General features: G+C 40.7%; 1 protein-coding gene across 2 annotated transcripts in view; it reads right to left on the bottom strand.

The window, feature by feature from the left end:
• Window positions 1-2419, bottom strand: part of LOC135542072 (receptor-type tyrosine-protein phosphatase gamma-like) — a 292645-nt gene extending 290226 nt beyond the window's left edge. For both annotated transcript variants that reach the window (XM_064968704.1, XM_064968703.1), the window contains exon 1: window positions 1929-2419. In XM_064968704.1, coding sequence (XP_064824776.1) covers window positions 1929-2016 — 88 coding nt within the window. In that variant the 5' untranslated portion in view covers window positions 2017-2419. The remainder of the gene's footprint in view (window positions 1-1928) is intronic.
• Between the last annotated feature and the right edge of the window lie 18744 nt (window positions 2420-21163).

The following is a 21163-nucleotide window of genomic DNA, read 5'->3' as shown; positions in this document are numbered from 1 at the left end:
TCACACTCTGCTTTTCTCTCCGAGTACTACTAACCGATCCCACTCAAACCCCTAGCATACAGCAGGCTGAAGTTTGGCACACTGCACAGTAGCAGAGAGAGAGAGTCCCAGTCCTTGGGGCGTGTATTTGACCTTCTGTGACCTGTTCCTCAAACATTCATCACCTCTAATGATAAATCAAGTATGAAATGTTGATTTGTTAGGAAAGTAACCTATGTTATGTTTCATCGCAGACAAACGGTACAAACCAGGGGTGATGAATTATATTTGGTTTTGGATTTGCAAAGAGCACACAGCACAGTAATAGATTATTACTTTCACATTTCAGAATGAGATAAAATATGACAAGTTAATCAAACACACAGAGAGATAAAGAGAGAGGGAGCAGAGAGAGAGTGAGAGACACACACAATGTATTTCTACATGTAAATGAGCATTAAAAGGTTATGGTTTGCTTATTCACTTCATGCATCACCTGTAGCTGGATACTAGGCATTCAATTACATAATATCTCTTCAGTGTAAAGGAATGCAATTGCACATCTAGGATACATGGGAATTACAATGTGTGTATTGGCTTCCAAATACCGGCACAAAACGCAATTTGTAATGCATCTCATTCAAATGTAATAGTTGATCGTTTGATTTAGCAAAAAAAATAAACACAACTATTGGATTTGTGTTGCGGATTCCAGGAGCGTCCATCGCAGCGCCTTCACATCAAGGGAATGTCAAGCGGGCAACAAATACATTTCTTGGACATGGTGTAATGATGATCAAATTCTAAAATCTTGAGGAAAGTCCAGCTCAAGGTCACCCAAATTAAAATCATACCAAAACAGCCATAGGGACAGTGGTGTGAATCCTCTAAGCGCCCGTGCGATATATAGCCTATAGCCTATATATTAGTCCCAAATCACAAGGAACTGTATTCGTCTGAGCAAAGTCAAATATTGACAATTATTTACAGGAATGTTTCTATTTACTATTCCAAATGATGAAGCTCCGTGAGCAACATTTCCATTGATGCAGGCAATCATTTTTCTCTCATTTTATTTTTGCCAAGTCAGAACGGAGTTTTTGAACATTGCGCCACGACTCAAGGTTGTTTTAATTCAGTACCGGCGTCAAATGGACGACACATTTGGGTAGCCTATTTATTTGTGTCAATTACCTGCTGTTGCTGCGCGCTAATGATGACCGTTTTATATGCTTTATGGGTTTATGCATAACCTTGTAGTTAGACGCAATTGTAATGTGATATAATAGGCTATACGACGATAAATCTACATGTTTTCAATGCCGTTGATTTGCCTTTCCGCACTGTAGCCGCACGGTTTGGAGATAACGGTTTCGTTGCATTGGCGCTCCGCGCTGTCAATTATCAAGGCTATTTCTGATGATTGCAAATCTTTTCAGATCGTTGTTGCAACAAGAAACTATATTGTTTATAGGCTATACTAATTATTATCATGAGCTTTCCTGTTGGTATAGCCAACCGAATACCCCGCCGCGTGTTAATCTGGGGGTAAAGTGGAAGGGAGTTTCACCACCTTTGGACGGACTGTATAGCCTGCTAGAGATGTATTATATTCACAAACAAATTGCAGTGGAAAAGCAAATACTTTTGCGAGAGAAATATATATTTCCATAATCCCAAATGGTATCGTGGAACGTGGCTGTCTGATTGAATGTGTAGCCTAGCATAGAGCCTAATTATTTTTTTTAAATCGCAAGGAACAAATTGGCACAACATTATGTGATAGGCTACTGCACACCATGTCATCATTACATTACATTAATATTCCACTCGTGTATGAGCCGAGTTTAGTCATTGCACTAATGTTTCCTAGCCTACTACACGACTTCTCAAGTCATGAAAATCACCAAGCTTGGAAAAGAGGAGAGATGTGACTTCGAAAAACTTACCAGGATGACAGTCTGCCCAAAAGAGCACGAAGGCAGACAAAATCAGAGACAAGATCCACCAGCAACACGATTGCAGTAGCCTCCGCATGACAAAATGAACATCGAGAGCAAAAAGGGCAACTGTTGAGTTATCCGTCTGATCAAAAAATCAATGTCTGCTGCGTAAAAGCAGCGCAAATGCTGCTAAATGTAGGCTAGTGACTGTTCAGTGAAATTCAGTGCGGGTCTGGAACGTCCAGAAAATAGTATTTACTTCTCAAAACCTCCTTCCAAACAGCTTCTTGATACTCCCCAAAAAAAACATGTCAGTTAGTTGAGATATAGCTTTCGAGCTTCAATCAGTTCATTTATCAAGGATAGAATAGATAGGAGCAGAGGACGCTAGTGGCAGTAGTCCATGCAGCGGAGAGCTGCAGCGGTTCTGCTGGCGAAAACAGAGAGAGAATAGTTGGAGCGGCACTGGAAGTGTTCCATTCCTCCATCCAGGAAGTAGCGTGTGTGCCAAAGTCTGGCAGAGACTTTAAAACAGGCTTGGGAGAAAAGGCGAGGCGAGGAGAGGAGGGAGAGAGGTGCAGAGAGAGAGAGAGAGATGCAGAGCTCAATCCTCCGGATCCTAGCGCCGGGGAGATTAACTATTAAAGCAATAGTATACAGTTTAAATGTAAATGCCCACTATAGAAATCCACGTATTCGAGCTGAAAAATGATGGTCCATGATGGTGAACAACGATTTAAATCAACAAGTTATAATTTTAGTCAAAATATGATACATTCCCACTTCTGTGCTAATCGTTGTGAAAGAGGTGTCTTTTCCTATGATACCATCCTGATTCTTCACTGACATTTTCAACCTCTCCCTGACCCATTCTGTAATACCAACATGTTTCAAGCAGACCACCATAATCCCTGTGCCCAAGAACGCCAAAGTAACCTGCCAAAATGACTACTACCCCGTAGCACTCACATCTGTAGCCATAAAATGCTTGCATACCGCCCCAACAGATCCACACATCTCCATTGCCCTCCACACTGCCCTTTTCCACCTGGAGAAAATGAACACCTATGTGACAATGCTGTTCATTGACTACAGCTCAGCATTCAACACCATAATGAACCTCCAAGCTCATCACTAAGCTAAGGACACTGGGACTAAACTCCTCCCTCAGCAACTGGATCCTCGACTTCCTGACGGGCCGCCCCCAGGTGGTAAGGGTAGGTAATAACACATCTGCCATGCTGATCCTCAACACGGGGGCCCCTCAGAGGTGCGTGGTCAGTCCCATCCTGTACGCCCTGTTCACTCGTGACTGCACAGCCAGGCTCGACTCCAACACCATCATTCAGATTGCCGATGACGCAACAGACGCCTGATCACCGACAACGATGAGACAGCCTATAGGGGGGAGGTCAGAGACCTGACCGTGTGGTGCAAGGACAACAACCTCTTCCTCAATGTGATCAAGACAAAGGAGATTATTGTGAACTACATGAAAAGGAGGGCCGAGCACGCCCCATTCTCATTGATGGGGCTGTAGTGGAGCAGGTTGAGAGCTTCAAGTTCCTTGGCGTCCACATCACCAACAAACTAACACGGTCCAAACACACCAAGACAGTTGTGAAGAGGGCACAACAAAACCTATTCCCCCTCAGTAGACTGATAACATTTGTCGTGGGTCCTCAGATCCTCAAAAGGTTTTACAGCTGCACCGTCGAGAGCATCCTGACGCGTTGCATCACTGCCTGGTATGGCAACTGCTCGGCCTCCGACCACAAGGTCTACAGAGGGTAGTGCGTACAGCCCAGTACATCACCGGGGCCAAGCTCCCTGCCATCCAGGACCTCTAGACCAGGCGGTGTCAGAGAAAGACCCTAAAAATTTTCAAAGACTCGCCACCCTAGTCATAGACTGTTCTCTCTGCTACCGCTAGGCAAGTGGTACTGGAGCTCCAAGTCTAGGTTCAAGAGGCTTCTAAACAGCTTCTACCCCCAAGCCATAAGGCTCCTGAACATCTAATCAAATGGCTACCCAGACTATTTGCATTGCCCCCCCCCCTTCTACGCTGCTGCTACTCTCTATTATCTATGCATAATCACTTTAAAAAATCCACCTACATGTACATATTACCTCAATTACCTCGACACTGGTGGCCCTGCACATTGACTCTGTACCGGTACCCCCTGTATAAAGCTCCGCTATTGTTATTTACTGCTGCGCTTTAATTATTTGTTATTCTTATCTCTTACTTTTTTTGTATTTTCTTAAGACTCCATTGTTGGTTAATTAAGGTCTAAGCATTTCACTGTAAGGTCTACACCTGTTGTATTCGGCGCATGTGATAATTAACATTTGATTTGATTTGAGCAGGTGGGTGGGTGTTGTGGGCGTATGGTTGGGGACATCTTTGTCTCCCTGTATTTGCACCAGAAGATTGGGGGAAGTGTACAAGTTCTCCCTGGAGATCATTCTTGAAAAGCTCCAATTTCTTCTGGAAAGACCGGAATGCTGTTATCATTTCACACACTGTGTTGTCCTGTCCCTGCAGTTAAACTTTCAGTTTATTAAGGTATGATGGAATGTCTGTCAAAAATGCAACTGTTTCCATCTTCTCCTCATCTCCAAAAACTCTGAAAACTGAGTTGCCTTGTCACTCTTTTGCTCTAATAAGAAAGCTTTGATTTCCTCACAAATTGCCAGAAAATGTTTCAAAACCCTGCCTTTGTTGAGCCATCTGACATTGTTGTGCAGTAGTAAGTCATCAAAACGGGCATTGGCCTCTGTCAGAAAGCCTCATAGCAGGTGGTGTTGTAGGGAAGATGTTGCTCTCAAAAAGTTTATCAGTTTCATCATCGTTGTTATGACCTACTATTTTCCCAGACTGGCATACAGGACAGATTGATGGATGATGCAGTCAGATGATGTCAGGTCATGGTGGTCCTCTTTCAAACGTGCAACCAGTCCCCTCCCTCTTCCTATCATGGCTGGAGCTCCATCTGTGGAGACCACTGACTTCAGAACTATCCCACTTTTTGTCAGAATCCCTTTGATGGCTTCATGGATATCCTCTCCTCGTGTGTGTGTGTGTGTGTGTGTGTGTGTGTGTGTGTGTGTGTGTGTGTGTGTGTGTGTGTGTGTGTGTGTGTGTGTGTGTGTGTGTGTGTGTGTGTGTGTGTGTGTGTGTGTGTGTGTGTGTGTGCGTGTGTGTGTGTGTGTGTGTGTGTGTGTGTGTGTGTGCGTGTATGTGTGTGTGTGTGTGTCTGTGCTTCTAGATGTGTTAAGCCCAACAGCTCCTCACAGAATACCTCCTTTGTTTCATTATAAAACATGACAAATACCAGACGCTGGGCATTATCAGTGTTATCTGTTGATTCATCCACAGCTAATGAAATGCATGGTGCCTTCTGAATTGCCTCATCAAGTTGTGAAGTTACATCTTCAGCTAATATTTCCGTTCTCCTCATTGCAGTGGAACTTGACAGTGGGATCTGTTTGATCTTTTCCCTGAGCTCATCTTTTTGTTTACCTTCAAGCAAGGTGTCAACAACTTCACACATGCGTTATTTTACCATCTCAGCGTCATAAAATGTTTTTTTTGTGTTTTCCCAATTCTCAGTGAACACTCCACTGCACATTGTTGGGCTGTCAAGGAATTGACAAGGACTTTGGTGGACCTCTCATATTGAGATTTGAGTTGGATGATCTTGTTTTTTCTCACATCCGTGTTCAGGGGATACATCTGATTGAAATGCCTATGCTTGGTGTATACAGTGCCTTGCGAAAGTATTCGGCCCCCTTGAACTTTGCGACCTTTTGCCACATTTCAGGCTTCAAACATAAAGATATAAAACTGTATTTTTTGTGAAGAATCAACAACAAGTGGGACACAATCATGAAGTGGACCAACATTTATTGGATATTTCAAACTTTTTTAACAAATCAAAAACTGAAAAATTGGGTGTGCAAAATTATTCAGCCCCTTTACTTTCAGTGCAGCAAACTCTCTCCAGAAGTTCAGTGAGGATCTCTGAATGATCCAATGTTGACCTAAATGACTAATGATGATAAATACAATCCACCTGTGTGTAATCAAGTCTCCTGCACTGTGATAGTCTCAAAGTTCCGTTAAAAGCGCAGAGAGCATCATGAAGAACAAGGAACACACCAGGCAGGTCCGAGATACCGTTGTGAAGAAGTTTAAAGCCGGATTTGGATACAAAAGGATTTCCCAAGCTTTAAACATCCCGAGGAGCACGGTGCAAGCGATAATATTGAAATGGAAGGAGTATCAGACCACTGCAAATCTACCAAGACCTGGCCGTCCCTCTAAACTTTCAGCTCATACAAGGAGAAGACTGATCAGAGATGCAGCAACTGGATGAACTGCAGAGATCTACAGCTGAGGTGGGAGACTCTGTCCATAGGACAACAATCAGTCGTATATTGCACAAATCTGGCCTTTATGGAAGAGTGGCAAGAAGAAAGCCATTTCTTAAAGATATCCATAAAAAGTGTTGTTTAAAGTTTGCCACAAGCCACCTGGGAGACACACCAAACATGTGGAAGAAGGTGCTCTGCTCAGATGAAACCAAAATTGAACTTTTTGGCAACAATGCAAAACGTTATGTTTGGCGTAAAAGCAACACAGCTCATCACCCTGAACACACCATACCCACTGTCAAACATGGTGGTGGCAGCATCATGGTTTGGGCCTGCTTTTCTTCAGCAGGGACAGGGAAGATGGTTAAAATTGATGGGAAGATGGATGGAGCCAAATACAGGACCATTCTGGAAGAAAACCTGATGGAGTCGGCAAAAGACCTGAGACTGGGACGGAGATTTGTCTTCCAACAAGACAATGATCCAAAACATTATGCAAAATCTACATTGGAATGGTTCAAAAATAAACATATCCAGGCGTTAGAATGGCCAAGTCATAGTCCAGACCTGAATCCAATCGAGAATCTGTGGAAAGAACTGAAAACTGCTGTTCACAAATGCTCTCCATCCAACCTCACTGAGCTCGAGCTGTTTTGCACGGAGGAATGGGAAAAAATTTCAGACTCTCGATGTGCAAAACTGATAGAGACATACCCCAAGCGACTTACAGCTGTAATCGCAGCAAAAGGTGGTGCTACAAAGTATTAACTTAAGGGGGCTGAATAATTTTGCACGCCCAATTTTTCAGTTTTTGATTTGTTAAAAAAGTTTGAAATATCCAATAAATGTTGTTCCACTTCATGATTGTGTCCCACTTGTTGTTGATTCTTCACAAAAAAAATACAGTTTTATATCTTTATGTTTGAAGCCTGAAATGTGGCAAAAGGTTGCAAAGTTTAAGGGGGCCGAATACTTTCGCAAGGCACTGTATATGGCGCTTAACACTGACACTTTCATGAGGGCTACGGACTCATTACATATCAGGCACATTTGTTTTATTCTAGTTGCGGGGAGAATGAATACATACTTTTTCATCCACTCATCTTTGAATATATGTTTTTCAGTGTCAAGTTTATTTTTTGAACAAACCACATGAACAAAGATACTGGTAACTAAGCTCCTTCTATCTGTGATATTAACAGTTGAACCGCGGTCAAATCCTTCTGTTTCTTTCTGCCTACTTGTCCCAAGGTTACTCAGAGGATATTTGCATTGATGTGATTAGGTAAGACGCGGCCTATTGTATTTGCATATAACCACACGATTGGATTAGATAGGGCACTAGTAAAGGTGGCCATTTTTTTTTAGAGAGAAAGATAGGTTGCTGAGTTAGAGGCCGTTGCACCCAGTTGATTTTTTAAAGCTGTCTATAAGAAAAAATGTATTGACTTTTATATAACAAAACGCAATGTTGTCCGGTCCATATTGACCCTTATCTGGGTCCGGACCTAGACCACTGTCAGCCAGTTGAGTTTAGCTGGCCTGTCCATTACCACAACATCTCTGTGTAACACAAGACTACCCATTATCACAACATCCCTGTGTGACATAAGTTTAACCATTACCATTTGTATTACAGTAACAAAAAAGCAGTGTATGACACTTCCCACTGGGATAAAACTGGTGGTTTTGATGTAATTTAGACAAGACAAATATATGGGAAGACATTGAATCAATGTAGAAAACTGATTGGATTTGAAAAAAGTCATCATTGTAAGGGAAATTCTTATTTTTTCACACCACATTTAACCTAAATGAAACCTAAATGTTTTGTTGATTTCACTTTAAATTCACGTTAGTTGACAACTCAACCAAATGTAAATCGAAAGTAGATGTTGAATTGACATCTGTGCCCAGTGGGTTGGGTTGGAGAATCAGCAATCTCGGCCGACTAGGGTACCAGTTTTACTGTGTGCCAATCTGTCATACCCAGATGTTGAATCATTCCTGCCTGACATCTTTCCACTGACATCTGTACTACAGTAAATCAATGCATTTCTCCTCAATCAACTGCACACAGTGGACTCAACCAAACTGTGACTTTTATGACAAAAAGTATTCCGCTGAGTGGCATCTGATGGACAATGAAAAGTTGTTTTGTTCGTCTCCTGACAACCAATTTACAATCCACATAAAAAGCGTCGTAAATTTTGCAGCTGCTGATACGCTCTCTCTCACCCATGTAGATTGTCCCAAAATCACCCTGATCTGTCTGTTTAACTGAGTGTTTAATTAATAATGCTGTAATGTTGAATTATATGACTTGAGGGTTGGGTCACATTCTATATTCAATTTCTATTGACTGTCTCTTCCCTGGTTATCTCTAGTCTACAATGTCGGCTACCTTGCTGCTTACCAGTTAATGTACTGTGTTAAGCAGAACATGTCAATTATGGAGATGAATGGCAGTGAATACAAATACTTTCAGCAGATATCAGTCATACTTCTCTTCCAATAATACACGTCTTTTGAATAATCATGCGAATCATCTAACTATCATCCGGATCATTCCTATCACAGCAGCATCTCATTTCCAGTTCAAAAAGGTACAGAAAGACATAGTCCAAACTTTGCATACATTTAGCCTACAATCAATTGGGAACCAGTAAAACAATCAATGAGTAAAATAATGTAGGTCTTCTCAATCTCAGTTGGCATATTGACTATTAACTGTCACATATTTAATAGTCAATCAATGACATTTAGAGGCTCAGAATGTAAACTACATTGTGGCTACATTCGTTGTGGAACTTAGGAGTCACATTAACATGCTAGAGAGGAACCTCCCGCACTATTTTGCATCACCGGAAGGTGAGTGCTCCTGTCATTTTCATATTATACAATGAGGAAGACATTTAAAGGGTACATTGTTATCCGTTTTTGTAGTATTCCTGAATATATTGATTGAAGAATTGTAATCAAGCAGTGTTGAGGTGAGTGAAATGAGGCACAGTCGTGGATTTTGTGGGGACGGTCGAGTGGAAAAAGGCTACAGAGACAAGTGGAAACCACAGAAATGTCTGTTATGAGTGTGGGAACTTACTGCCTCTACCTAAGCTGCAGGAGACAGTGTACTGTTCCCACTGTGAGGAACGGAACAGGAAAGAGAGGAATAAGGCATCTCAGAGAATGAGGAAAGCAGAGGTTGAGGTTGAATTTGATAAAGATGGCAATAGAAAGAGAAATGGGGGGTGATGAAGGCTGGTGGCAAGTGCACACAAAGTGAGCATTACGCCAGGTTGAATTCTGGAGGTGAAATAGAAGTGAATGAGGGCGAATTAAGTGGAAGGTGTGGTGAAGAGCTCGGAGCCGAGTCTTGTGTCTATGGACAAGATAAAGAAGAATCTGGTCCATTAGGAGTGACATTTTTGGAGAAAGTGGATCTTGCCTTTTGGCGAATCCATTTGTGTTTTCAGGGTGGGTGGGAAAGGAGTTGGGGTGCAGTTGAGTCAGTGAGGGTAACCCATAATGGAGTTGTGATATTTGTATGTGTTTCTTCTGCCAGGAGGGAGTGGGCGCTCCGTGTCACAAAACTCGGGGCAAGATCAGTTTCTTGCTTTGCTCTTAGGACAGTGCCATACATTTTGCAGATAGAACCTTATAGTCCCAAGTTCTTCATTATTAATATCATAGTTTCTGGTCGACTTTTTCAGAAGAATGGCCATAACTTAAAGGAAAGATTCACCCATTTTGAATATTATATTGTATTTGTGCATATCTGAGTGATGTTCTATCAATTCCCGGGGTCATTTCAAGTATTGTATTTCTGCATGCTTGAATGGCGAATAGCTCAGATACACATGAAAACATGAAATGACCACAGGAATTGATAGAACATCGCTCAGAGATGCACAAATACGATATCACATTCAAAATTAGTGAATCTTTCCTTTAAGCTCTTTATGGTAGCAGTCATTCAATCTTCTCAGTGTAACAGTTGGGATAATGGGACAACACGGAGTACACCGCATTTCTCAGAGCCATATTAGAGCCCTGCCGGGGCATACATTTTTAGCAGTGGTGTGTATTCATGGATACCAAGGGAAGCCAGGCTTCACCAAAAAATGGACGAAAAAAAGTATACATATTTTTTTAAATAATACATCTTTTGTTTCTCTCTGTTTCATCATTTCCCTTCAATTTGCAAAAATCTGAATGTATCTCACATGAGAAAGCATCTGAATGAGCGAAACAGCGAACCTCGGTCTCTCTATGTGTAGGCCATCTATCTGATGCTGTGTGGTCCAAACAAGTATGACATTGTTGCCATCCATAGCATTGAATGCAATGGAAGCCAGCATTTGGCCTCCCTTGACAAAAAAGTAAATAAAATTTGCCAATCAGCATTGATCTAAATTGAGTGAGCTCAACTGTACGTGTTCCTGGCGCACCAAAATAAAGTGTCAGGGGAAACCAGTTTGGATTTTGGTGTCACTCCTATCAAATCGCTTTGCAAGCATACATCATTGACAGAAACTACTTGAATTGTTGCGTCCCTAACTAGCTAAAATTGGCACTGACCTAAATTTGCCATGGATGGAGATAGGAATTTGGACTACTGGTTTCACTTAATTCTCCGTACTGGCCAATGATTATATCAGCGATTCTGATCTGATAATTAATTCATACATTGTTGTGCCCCTGGCCTGAGAGGATGGAATTTCCATATGTAGCTAGATGTAGAAGTCTAAGGTTAACTAATCAACGTTGCTCATGAATTGAAGTCACGGTAGCAAGCAAACATTTTAGCCAGGTAGCCTAGGACAACAAAAAATAAGAGTGTGTACTGTATGACAGAGTGATGGATCGTGATAGTATGGAGGATGGCATTGGGGTTTCTCTACAAGTCGGGTGGGTCAACGTGTACACACACACGCTCACACAGAAATCAGAACCATGGACAGCCACATCATATTTGGCTTATGTTGATTGGACTGTATTAGACTAGCAGAGGAGATTAATTAATGATGTTGAAATGTTGAAGTTGAAATAGTGCTGGAATAGTGGAGGCAGCTCCTGTTTTCTTTGCGACTTGCGGTAACTCTCTGTGGTTCTAAATTAATAGTTGTTTAGCGGTCCGAAAATGTTGGAAACATTAACTGTGTTTTCTTATTGTCTCTGCCTTTAGGCCTATATATCACGGTTGCAAGGCATATGAATTAACAGGTTAAAGAGCTAACAAAGCAATTATCACAGCACATACAGTAAGTGGATTGTATATGGCTCTTTGAGGGGGTGTGCTTAGCTTCCCCAGTGATTTTCCCCACGCACAGCTACTCATTTTTAGCCTGACCCCTACCCATGCCCGCGTTGTTCAGGCCCTACTCTACCCAGGCCCGATTGCTTCTGCCAAATTTAAGGCCCTGCTTTAAACCTGAAATCAGAAATAACTTCCTCTGTTAATAAATCCATTTGACCCCAAACTTTTGAAAGGTAGTAAGTTTGGGGTCACTTAATTTTTTTGAAAGAAAAGCACAATTTTTGACCATTGAAATAACCTCAAATTGATCAGAAATACAGTGTAGACATCGTTAATGTTGTAAATGACTATTGTAGTTGGAAACAGGACATTTTTATGGAATATCTACATAAGTGTACAGAAGCCCATTATCAGCAACCATCACGCCTGTGTTCCGATGGAATGTTGGCTAATCCAAGTTTATAATTTTAAAATGCTAGTTGATCATTAGAAAACCCTTTTGCAATTAGGTTAGCCCAGCTGAAAACTCTTGTGTATTGATTAAAGAAGCAATAAAACTGGCCTCCTTTATACTAGTTGAGTGAAGAGGCTACTCCGGGATGCTGGACTTTTAGGCTGAGTTGCGAAGAAAAAGTAATATCTCAGACTGGCCAATAAAAATAAAAGATTAAGATGGGCAAAAGAACACAGACACTGGACAGAGGAACTCTGTCTCGAAGGCCAGCATCCCGGAGTCGCCTCTTCACTGTTGACATTGAGACGGGTGTTTTGCGGGTACTATTCAATGATGCTGCCAGTTGAGGACTTGTGAGGCGTCTGTTTCTCAAACTAGACACTCTAATGTACTTGTCCTCTTGCTCAGTTGTGCACCGGGGCCTCCCACTCCTCTTTCTATTCTGGTTGGAGCCAGTTTGCTCTGTCTGTGAAGGGAGTAGTACACTGCATTCTACCAGATCTTCAGTTTCTTGGCAATTTCCCGCATGGAATAGCCTTCATTTCCAAGAACAATAATAGACTGACGAGTTTCAGAAGAAAGTTCTTTGTTTCTGGCCATTTTGAGCCTGTAATCGAACCCAAAAATGCTGATGCTTCAGATACTCATCTAGACTAAAGACGGCCAGTTTTCAGCTGTGCTAACATAATTGCAAAAGGCTTTTCTAATGATCAACTAGCCTTTTAAAATTATAAACTTGGATTAGCTAACACAATGTGCCATTGGAACACAGCAGTGATGGTTGCTGATAATTGACCTCTGTACGCCTATTTAGATATTAAATAAAATACAATAGTCATTTACAACATTAACAATGTCTACACTGTATTTCTGATCAATTTGCTGTTATTTTAGTGGACAAAAAAAATTATAATTCAAAAACAAGGATATTTCTAAGTGACCCCAAACTTTTGAGCGGTAGTGTATATAATAATAATTACAAATCCACACAGTACTTGGAGTCACAGTATCGATATAAAATCTGCAAAAATAATATTGCGATACTCTCCTGTATCGATTTTTCCCTGATCCCTAGTTCTATCACAGTGCAAGTAGTTAGGCCTATTACAACTTAAACCTGTTTTCAGTGTCTTAAAACGTCTTATGGCTGGAGGCAATTTTGAGTAGCTGGGATCAATAAGGTGCCCAGAGTAAACTGCCTGCTACTCAGGCCCAGTTGCTAATATATGCATATTATTAGTAGATCTGGATGGAAAACACTCTGATGTTTCTAAAACTGTTTGAATGATGTCTGTGAGTATAACAGACCTTATATGGCAGTCAATAACCCGAGAAAAAATCCAACCAGGAAGTGGGAAATCTGAGGTTTGTAGTTTTTCAACTCTTTGCCTGTTGAATATACCGTGTCTATGGGGTCAAATTGCACTTCCTAATGCTTCCACTAGATGTCAACAGTCTTTAGAACCTTGTTTGATGCTTCTGCTGTGAAGGAGGAGGGAATGGGAGCTGAATTAGTCAGTGGTCTGGCAGAGTGGCATGAGCTGGTCACGCGCATTCACGTGAGAGTTAGTTTGCATTCCATTGCATTTCTGAAGACAAAGGAATTCTCCGGTTGGAACATTATTGAAGTTTTCTATTAAAAACATCCTAAAGATTGATTCAATACTTAATTTGGCATGTTTCTACTGACTGTAACGGAACTTTTTGACTTTTAGTCTGGCCTGCGCGTCATGAATTTGGATTACTGGGCTAAACGAGCAAACAAAAAGGAGGTATTTGGACATAAATGATGGACTTTATCGAACAAATCAAACATTTATTGTGGAACTGGGATTCCTGGGAGTGCATTCTGATGAAGGTCATCAAAGGTAAGTGAATATTTCTAACGTTATTTCTGACTTCTGTTGACTCCACAACATGGCGGATATCTGTATGGCTTGATTTGTTGTCTGAGCGCTGTACTCATATTATTGCATGCTGTGCTTTTTCGGTAATCTGACACAGCAGTTGCATTAAGGAGAAGTCTATCTATAATTCCATGCATAATAGTATATCTTTTATTAATGTTTATTTTGAGTATTTCTGTAAATTGATGTGGCTCTCTGCAAAATCACTGTATGTTTTGGAACTACTAAACGTAAAGCGCCAATGTAAACTCTGATGTTTGTATATAAATTTGAACTTTATCGAACAAAACATACATGTATTGTGTAACATGAAGTCCTATGAGTGTCATCTGATGAAGATCATCAAAGGTTATTGATAAATTTGTTCTCTATTTCTGCTTTTTGTGACTCCTCTCTTTGGCTGGAAAAATGGCTGTGTTTTTCTGTGACTAGGGGCAGACCTAACATAATCGTTTGTTGTGCTTTCGTCGTAAAGCCTTTTTGAAATCTGACACGGTGGTGGGATTAAAAACAAGTTTATCCTTAAAATGGTGTAAAATACTTCCATGTTTGAGGAATTTTAATTATTAGATTTCTTTTATTTTGAATTTGGCGCCCTGCACTTTCACTGGCTGTTGTCATATCGATCCTGTTAGCGGGATTCAAGCCATAAGAAGTTAATAAATGAATATTTAGTGCAAACATTAGATTTGCAATAAAGATCAATCAAGTATGTTGAATCCTTCTCCAACTCTAGAATTACTGTTTGATAGGATAAGTCAGAGATGCACCACTGGGCTTATTATGAGTTTGTTTACACAACTTCTTATGTAACTCATGAACAGCTATAACAGCAGCTATAACAGCTTAATGTAAACTCTTTCTATTGACTACTATACGTAGCATCTGAATGTATGGACTCTTTAGACAGTCTTCCTGTTCCACCCTTTGACCTTCTGTTAGTCTTCTCAGACAGTGGGAGTCCAGAAGTGACCAGCTGGATTTTTTAATTAGCAGAATTTGATTAAATACATTTTAATTATCTGGTTCTCAGTGGTGCTGTTCAGGGATGTCATGTGGTTCTTCTTTGTAAAGGGGACCGTCTGTCTCCTCAGCAAAAATAGATCAGTAAATAAAGAGAGAAATCTTCCTCTCCAGCACATATGGGACACCTACTCCTGTGAACCCCTGCTAAACTAAACAGTACACATACTTGGAGCTGCAAACCTGTTTATTTGAACCCTAACCCAAAGCCAACGTGGGAAAAAAGGTCCATGGCAGTTTGTGCCAGGTGCTCTCCCAGATGTGTATGTGCTTGGTTTGAATCATTCTAGATGAATTATACAGTTCACACACTTCACCCACCTTAATTACAAGACAACTCAGTAATGATACATGCTACTGAAGTCTTCTATATTTGCAATCCCTTCTCCGTAAGCATATTTTGATCTTCTTGGCCATCCATACATCACTCTATGTACAGTGTGTCTACACAGTCAAACATATTAACATACAGTACAACCAGTAGGGATGAATATATGAATATATCATACTTGTCCTCAGCTTTCCCTGGTTCCAAACTTCACGTGGACAGTGATGCATAATTCAAGCGGACTGACATCAATTATGCACCATTTATTCATGCCACAGCAATACCTAATTGATTTTTATTTTATTTGCTTCATGTATAATTAAACAGCTATAGACCTTTGTTCATTTCTCTATCCCTGTATTTCCCCAGCATGACCACGATGTATTGTGTTTAGTGTGTTGTGTGCATCATTACGCACACCAGTGGAGGCTACTCAGAGGAGGAAGGGGAAGACCATCCTGCTCAGTGAATTTCATAAAAATATAAAAATAACATTAAAAATAAATAAAAATAACATTAAAAATATATTCACGTCATTAAATAATTGATTAAAACACACTGTTTTCCAATGAAGGTCTACAATAGCCTCAGCAGCACTATGCATGGTAGCACCATGGTGTAGCCAGAGTACAGCTACCTTCTGTCCTCCTCTGGAACTTATTACAACTTCCGGAGGATGCCCTCCAACCTATCATAGCTCTTGCAGCATAAACTGGCAGAAATTATTACAACTTCCAGAGGATGTCCTCCAACCTATCATAGCTCTTGCAGCATAAACTGACACCCAATCAAAGGATCAGAGAATGAATCTAGTACTGAAAGCATAAGCTACAGCTAGCTAGCACCACAGTGCATACAATGTGGTGAGTAGTTGACTCAAAGAGAGAGAAAGACAATAGTTTAACAGTTTTTAACAAATATTTTTTTTCCAAAATTAAGTAAAAGAGAGAGATATTTGGTTATATTTAAAAAAAAAACTTCCTTTAGCTAGCCAATGCAGCTAGCTAGTTTAGCCTACTAAAACACCCAGCTCATATAGAAAGCGATGCTATTTTAGCTAGCTGGCTATAGCTATCCAACACTGGAAGTCTTCCAAGTCAAGGTAAGCATTTGGTGTTATTAATTTATTGCCACCAGGGCTCGCCCGTGTAACTGCTAAACTGGACACTGACTGTACACTGTAACGCATGATTGTAGCAAGTTTACTAACACATTAGTTTTAGTAGCTATTTTAACTACAACGTGACAAAGATGTAGGCTGTGTGTAGCGGTTATCGGTCATGATATGAAGATTTGGCTAAGAAAGGTTTTTCGCCTGGTCACAGACAACTGATGTCTTGTGCACTGAAGGTAAAAAGTGAGAGGAGAGCGCATAGGTAGTTGCGAGAAGGAATTATATATACAACGGGCAAAGTGATCATGCACTTTTTATTTGGCTGCTATGAAAGTGAACTGTGCTAGCGTTTGATCAGGGGTGTAGACATTATGCCGATTCTGTTGAAAAAAAAGAAGCAAACGAAATGGGGATAAACATACCTGAATTTGTCCAATAGAGACTCTCATTTGCAAGTGTTGGACTAATGATTACACCCTAGATGTAGGCAAGAGTGTGCATGGTGGTATTGAATGAGTGCGTCACTGTCCGTCACTTTGATTACTTAACGTTCTCTTGAACTGTGCACATACGTTGTAAAATTGAATTCATAGGCTAGGTTGTTAAAGGAAAATTTATTTGACTATCATTTAGTATCCTAAATCAATGTTACAATGGGCTGGGTGAATGGAATATGAATGACAGTCATCCAATACGCTGTCATAGAAATAAGGCCATGCTCATATTTAAAAAATAAGAATCCGCCCTCATCTTAAACGGCATCGAACGCCTCTGACACACACAGATCCTACGTGAAGCACTTGTCTCATATTGAGAATGCACAGGCCTATATCTATTTAAGTTATAATTAGGTTTTGAAAATGACTTAGCCATACTCCAATGTAAATGTTATATTCCTATCCTCATTGACATAAATTTACCATCATATGAGTGTTTCACAATCTAGTTCTGGAACTGAGATATGAAATACCAGCACTCTCACTTCTTAAAGTCATAACAAAATCAAATTTTCTTCCAAAGCAACCCTGTATTCAGGTCAGTGTTCTCCCACTTTGAAAGTCAAGTGACCTAAAAATAAAGCAATAAATACACACTGAGTTTATCCAGTCATCTCTGCCTGTTCCTTGAGTGCCGAAAGGAGAGCAGGAGGAATAGAGAGAGTGGTGAAGCTAACAGAACCAATGGCTCCTCAGTTCTAATTCTGTCACTGTGTGGGTGTGTGAGTGTGTATGTGTGGTGGTATGTGTGTGTGTGTGTGTGTGCATGTGTGGTGGTATGTGTGTGTGTGTGCTCTCTGAGGTCAGGCTGTGTGTGTGTGTGTGTGGCTGAAGAATGATTTTCAAGGCAAGGTCGTAAGGTCACTATCATAGTGCGGTGGAAGGTGCCCAGACACTCAGCAGAATATCAACTCTCCACCTCTTCTTGCATTTCTCTTCCATTTACATGGAGCCTCACGTCCGTCCTGGTCTTTGCCACTGGCAGGTAAAGAAAAGCGAAGGAGAATATCAGAGAGGAGTTCACAGTCCATCCAGTCAGCCCAGGTCCACTTAAAGATGGGTATGATTAATAAACAAGTCAAGCACACTGTGTACAGTATCTGACTAAACTCTTAGACAGCCTGTAGTGCAGAGGGAAAGGACATATGTTATTTAAATTGGCAATACATTTAGCTGTGTCTATAAATGAATTAGGATGGTGACATGTACTCAATGACATAAAAAATGCAATGAGGATAAGTCAAGTCATTCATGAACTTTTGATAATTATATGTAAATAAATGTGCCGCTGCATGGTAGAGGCCTTTAAATGTATCATTCCCCATGCTTATTGTGATATCCTTCAACACTGACTATCCTGTTAGTGTTGTTTCTGATCAAGTCTCAGCATGGAACTTTGTGTACGTCAAGGTCAATGGCAAAGCAACAAAGGAGTGAAGCTCCAACCCATAGTGTCCCAGTGGATGACAGTCATTTATCTCCACTCTGTATTTCTGCTGTTAATCCGATTGTAGACAAAGGCCGTCATTCCCAATCACATTAACCATTTAGCATCTCTTCAGTCTCTTTCACTCTTAATCAATTTCAATACGAGCAACAATTTAACTTTATCGCATTGGGAACAACAACAAAAGATAATTTGTAATATCTGATTTGGGGGAGAGGGGGAAAATTAAAAATATTGATGAGGGTGAATAGGATGGGGAGAAATATGCAGGAAAGATGATGTGGAAATACATAATATGGAGGGAGAGAAAGAGGTATAGCAGAATAAGAGTTTATCAATTCAAATAGACTGTCTTAGCAATGATGGGGTTCCTTGTTTTTTTGTTAGTTGTCGTGCCTGGGGATACGAAGTTGTTGCTCAATCCTTTAAATCATGTACAACTGAATTCTGGAGATGTTTCAGCCACTGTTCGATCTGTTATTTGTCTTACCACTAAGTAAAAGGATCACCATTCCAGAAATGGGAAATGTGTTCAATTTCACTTTCACTTTCTAATTTCACCGTTCAATCTCTTTTATCCTCTCTTCAATCGAAAAGAGCAAGCAATGCAGATGCAGAAGCACAGTGGCTAGGAAAACCTCCCTAGAAGGCATGGACCTATGAAGAAACCTAGAGCGGAACCAGGCTCCCGTGACACCACTTTGATTATTTGAAGGTTCATTTTTGAGATTTCAACCCAGAATTTAGAATGTGAGTTTATAATTGTGAGGCTTATAATTGTCCTCTGGCTGTACAGAGGGAGATTTTAATTTGGGCAAAAAAACGTCCTCTCCTCAACTCCTCCATCCTCTCTTCTCCGTGACCCGGAAACCGATAAGTGGTCAGGTAGTGTCAATTAGTTACTAGGCGAACAGGAGGAGTGTCCTTGCCTCCTCGATAGTCTGAAGCACAACATGAGATCCGTCACACCCCTTTTATATCAGCTGTTGTTTAGAAAAGCATGCACATGCAGCATTTAGAAATTATATGCTACTTATCATTGTATATAATATGTTTAGCACAACTAGTTACACATCTTTTTACTACTTAACACATTTAATGTACGATTCCACCCCTATAAATGACGATGTGCGAGTGAAGGAGAATGTCATACAAGCAAATTTGTTTCCAGATTTCCTCTCTTCCCCTCCTACCCTCGGTTACCATTGACCTTTTAAAAGGAGGCGAGGAGAGGATGGAGGACAGGGGAGTTGAGCAAACCAATTGAGAATCTCCCCTAGCCTCGTCGATAACTTGGGAAGATCTCAATTGCATACTGCTTGCGTCCACTCTCATCTCTCCTTATGTCCTTCTCAAAACATATTGCATGAGAAAGCCAGAGGTCCCTCCCCTCTGACCTTCTCCAATGTGTTTTGAAAAGGATGCGAAGAGAGAGGATGTGAGGAGTACGCAATTGAGATTCTCCCCAGGCTTCCATATTATGGGAAAAAGAAGGCGTGACAACAACGTTTTTGAAGGTATGGCTACACAAGACTAAGCTGCATATGGAGATTTAAGAGTACATGTGGCCATTAATCACATCATGTTCTAGCAATCTGTCAGTCGATGACACAGCCGATGACCTGGCATGCAACCATTGGTTGATGTATGCAACATCTGAGCAGTTGGCTTTTTCATGCTTCAGCCATATCCCCAGAGTTGCCTGGACGTGTGCATGCTCAGGGAGCACTTAATCCAATGTCAGTTGAGGTGGGGGAGTACATTTTTTGGAATAGTTGTCATAATAGTGTTTATAATAATGTTTTCCTTTCTTGTTTACTTACCTGTTGCCGTTTGTCAGGCACACATTCATATATTGAGTCGTTTTGTGCCAACATGACATTTTAAGAGAAAAGTGGGGATAATATAGACTACCAGGCTACTTACCTGACACCACTTTGCTTTATGGATAAAATAATCGACTTTTGCAGGCTTACAGACAGAAGGTATTTAAGTCGGTGGGCTTAGATGTTTCGGATGAAAAGTAAGGGAACATACATGTATGATAGACTACATTATGTGAAGTTTGACAACACTGAGTTTTTGACACTGAGCCAAAGTGTCTTTTCTTGTCAAATATGTTTAGTTGTGTTCCCCTGTTCAGGTGAGGCAATACAACAACCAACGGATTAATTCCTATTGGGTCACGCTGGGTTCATAGCCGGAAAAAGTGTACTAGCTTGTTTTGCGTTGTCGAAATTGCTCAGCGCTGTAGTTGTTCTCCCACACCTGGCTCATTACATTGAGGTCAGTGGAGGCTCCTCAGAGGAGAAAGGGGAGAACCATCCTCCTCAGTGAATTTCATTAAAAACATACATATTTTTGTGGATCATTTTTAAATAACTATACTGAATAGAATCACGTAACCATTAGCTATGCTGACTATGACGTTACTTTAGCTAATATGGTAACAATGATGTGGGATGTGTGTAGCGGTTTGGCTTGGAAAGGTTTTTTCGTCTGGTCACATATAGCTGATGTATTGTGCATTGAAGTCCACAAGCAAAGGGACAAGGTGAGAGGAGGAGAGCACATAGATGTGAGAAGGAATACAATGTGGATGCTATGAAAGTGAACTCTGCTTACTCAAGGTCAGGAGTGTATTCATTCCTCTGATTATGTTGAAAAATGGAACAAAAAGAGGATAGACATACATGAATTTGTCCAATCTCATGAATTTGTCCAAAATGTTGTACCCTATATCAGGTAGATGCAGGCCATGTGTCACTGTCTGTCACCTCAAATTTGTCTCTCGACCTGCCTGCACCTACATTGTAAACTGTCATTCATAA

This window comes from Oncorhynchus masou, chromosome 6 (genome assembly GCF_036934945.1).
Source record: "Oncorhynchus masou masou isolate Uvic2021 chromosome 6, UVic_Omas_1.1, whole genome shotgun sequence".
Taxonomy (NCBI): Eukaryota; Metazoa; Chordata; class Actinopteri; order Salmoniformes; family Salmonidae; genus Oncorhynchus; species Oncorhynchus masou.
The sequence above is the reverse complement of the archived record's forward strand: the minus strand, read 5'-3'. Positions and strand labels throughout refer to the sequence as shown.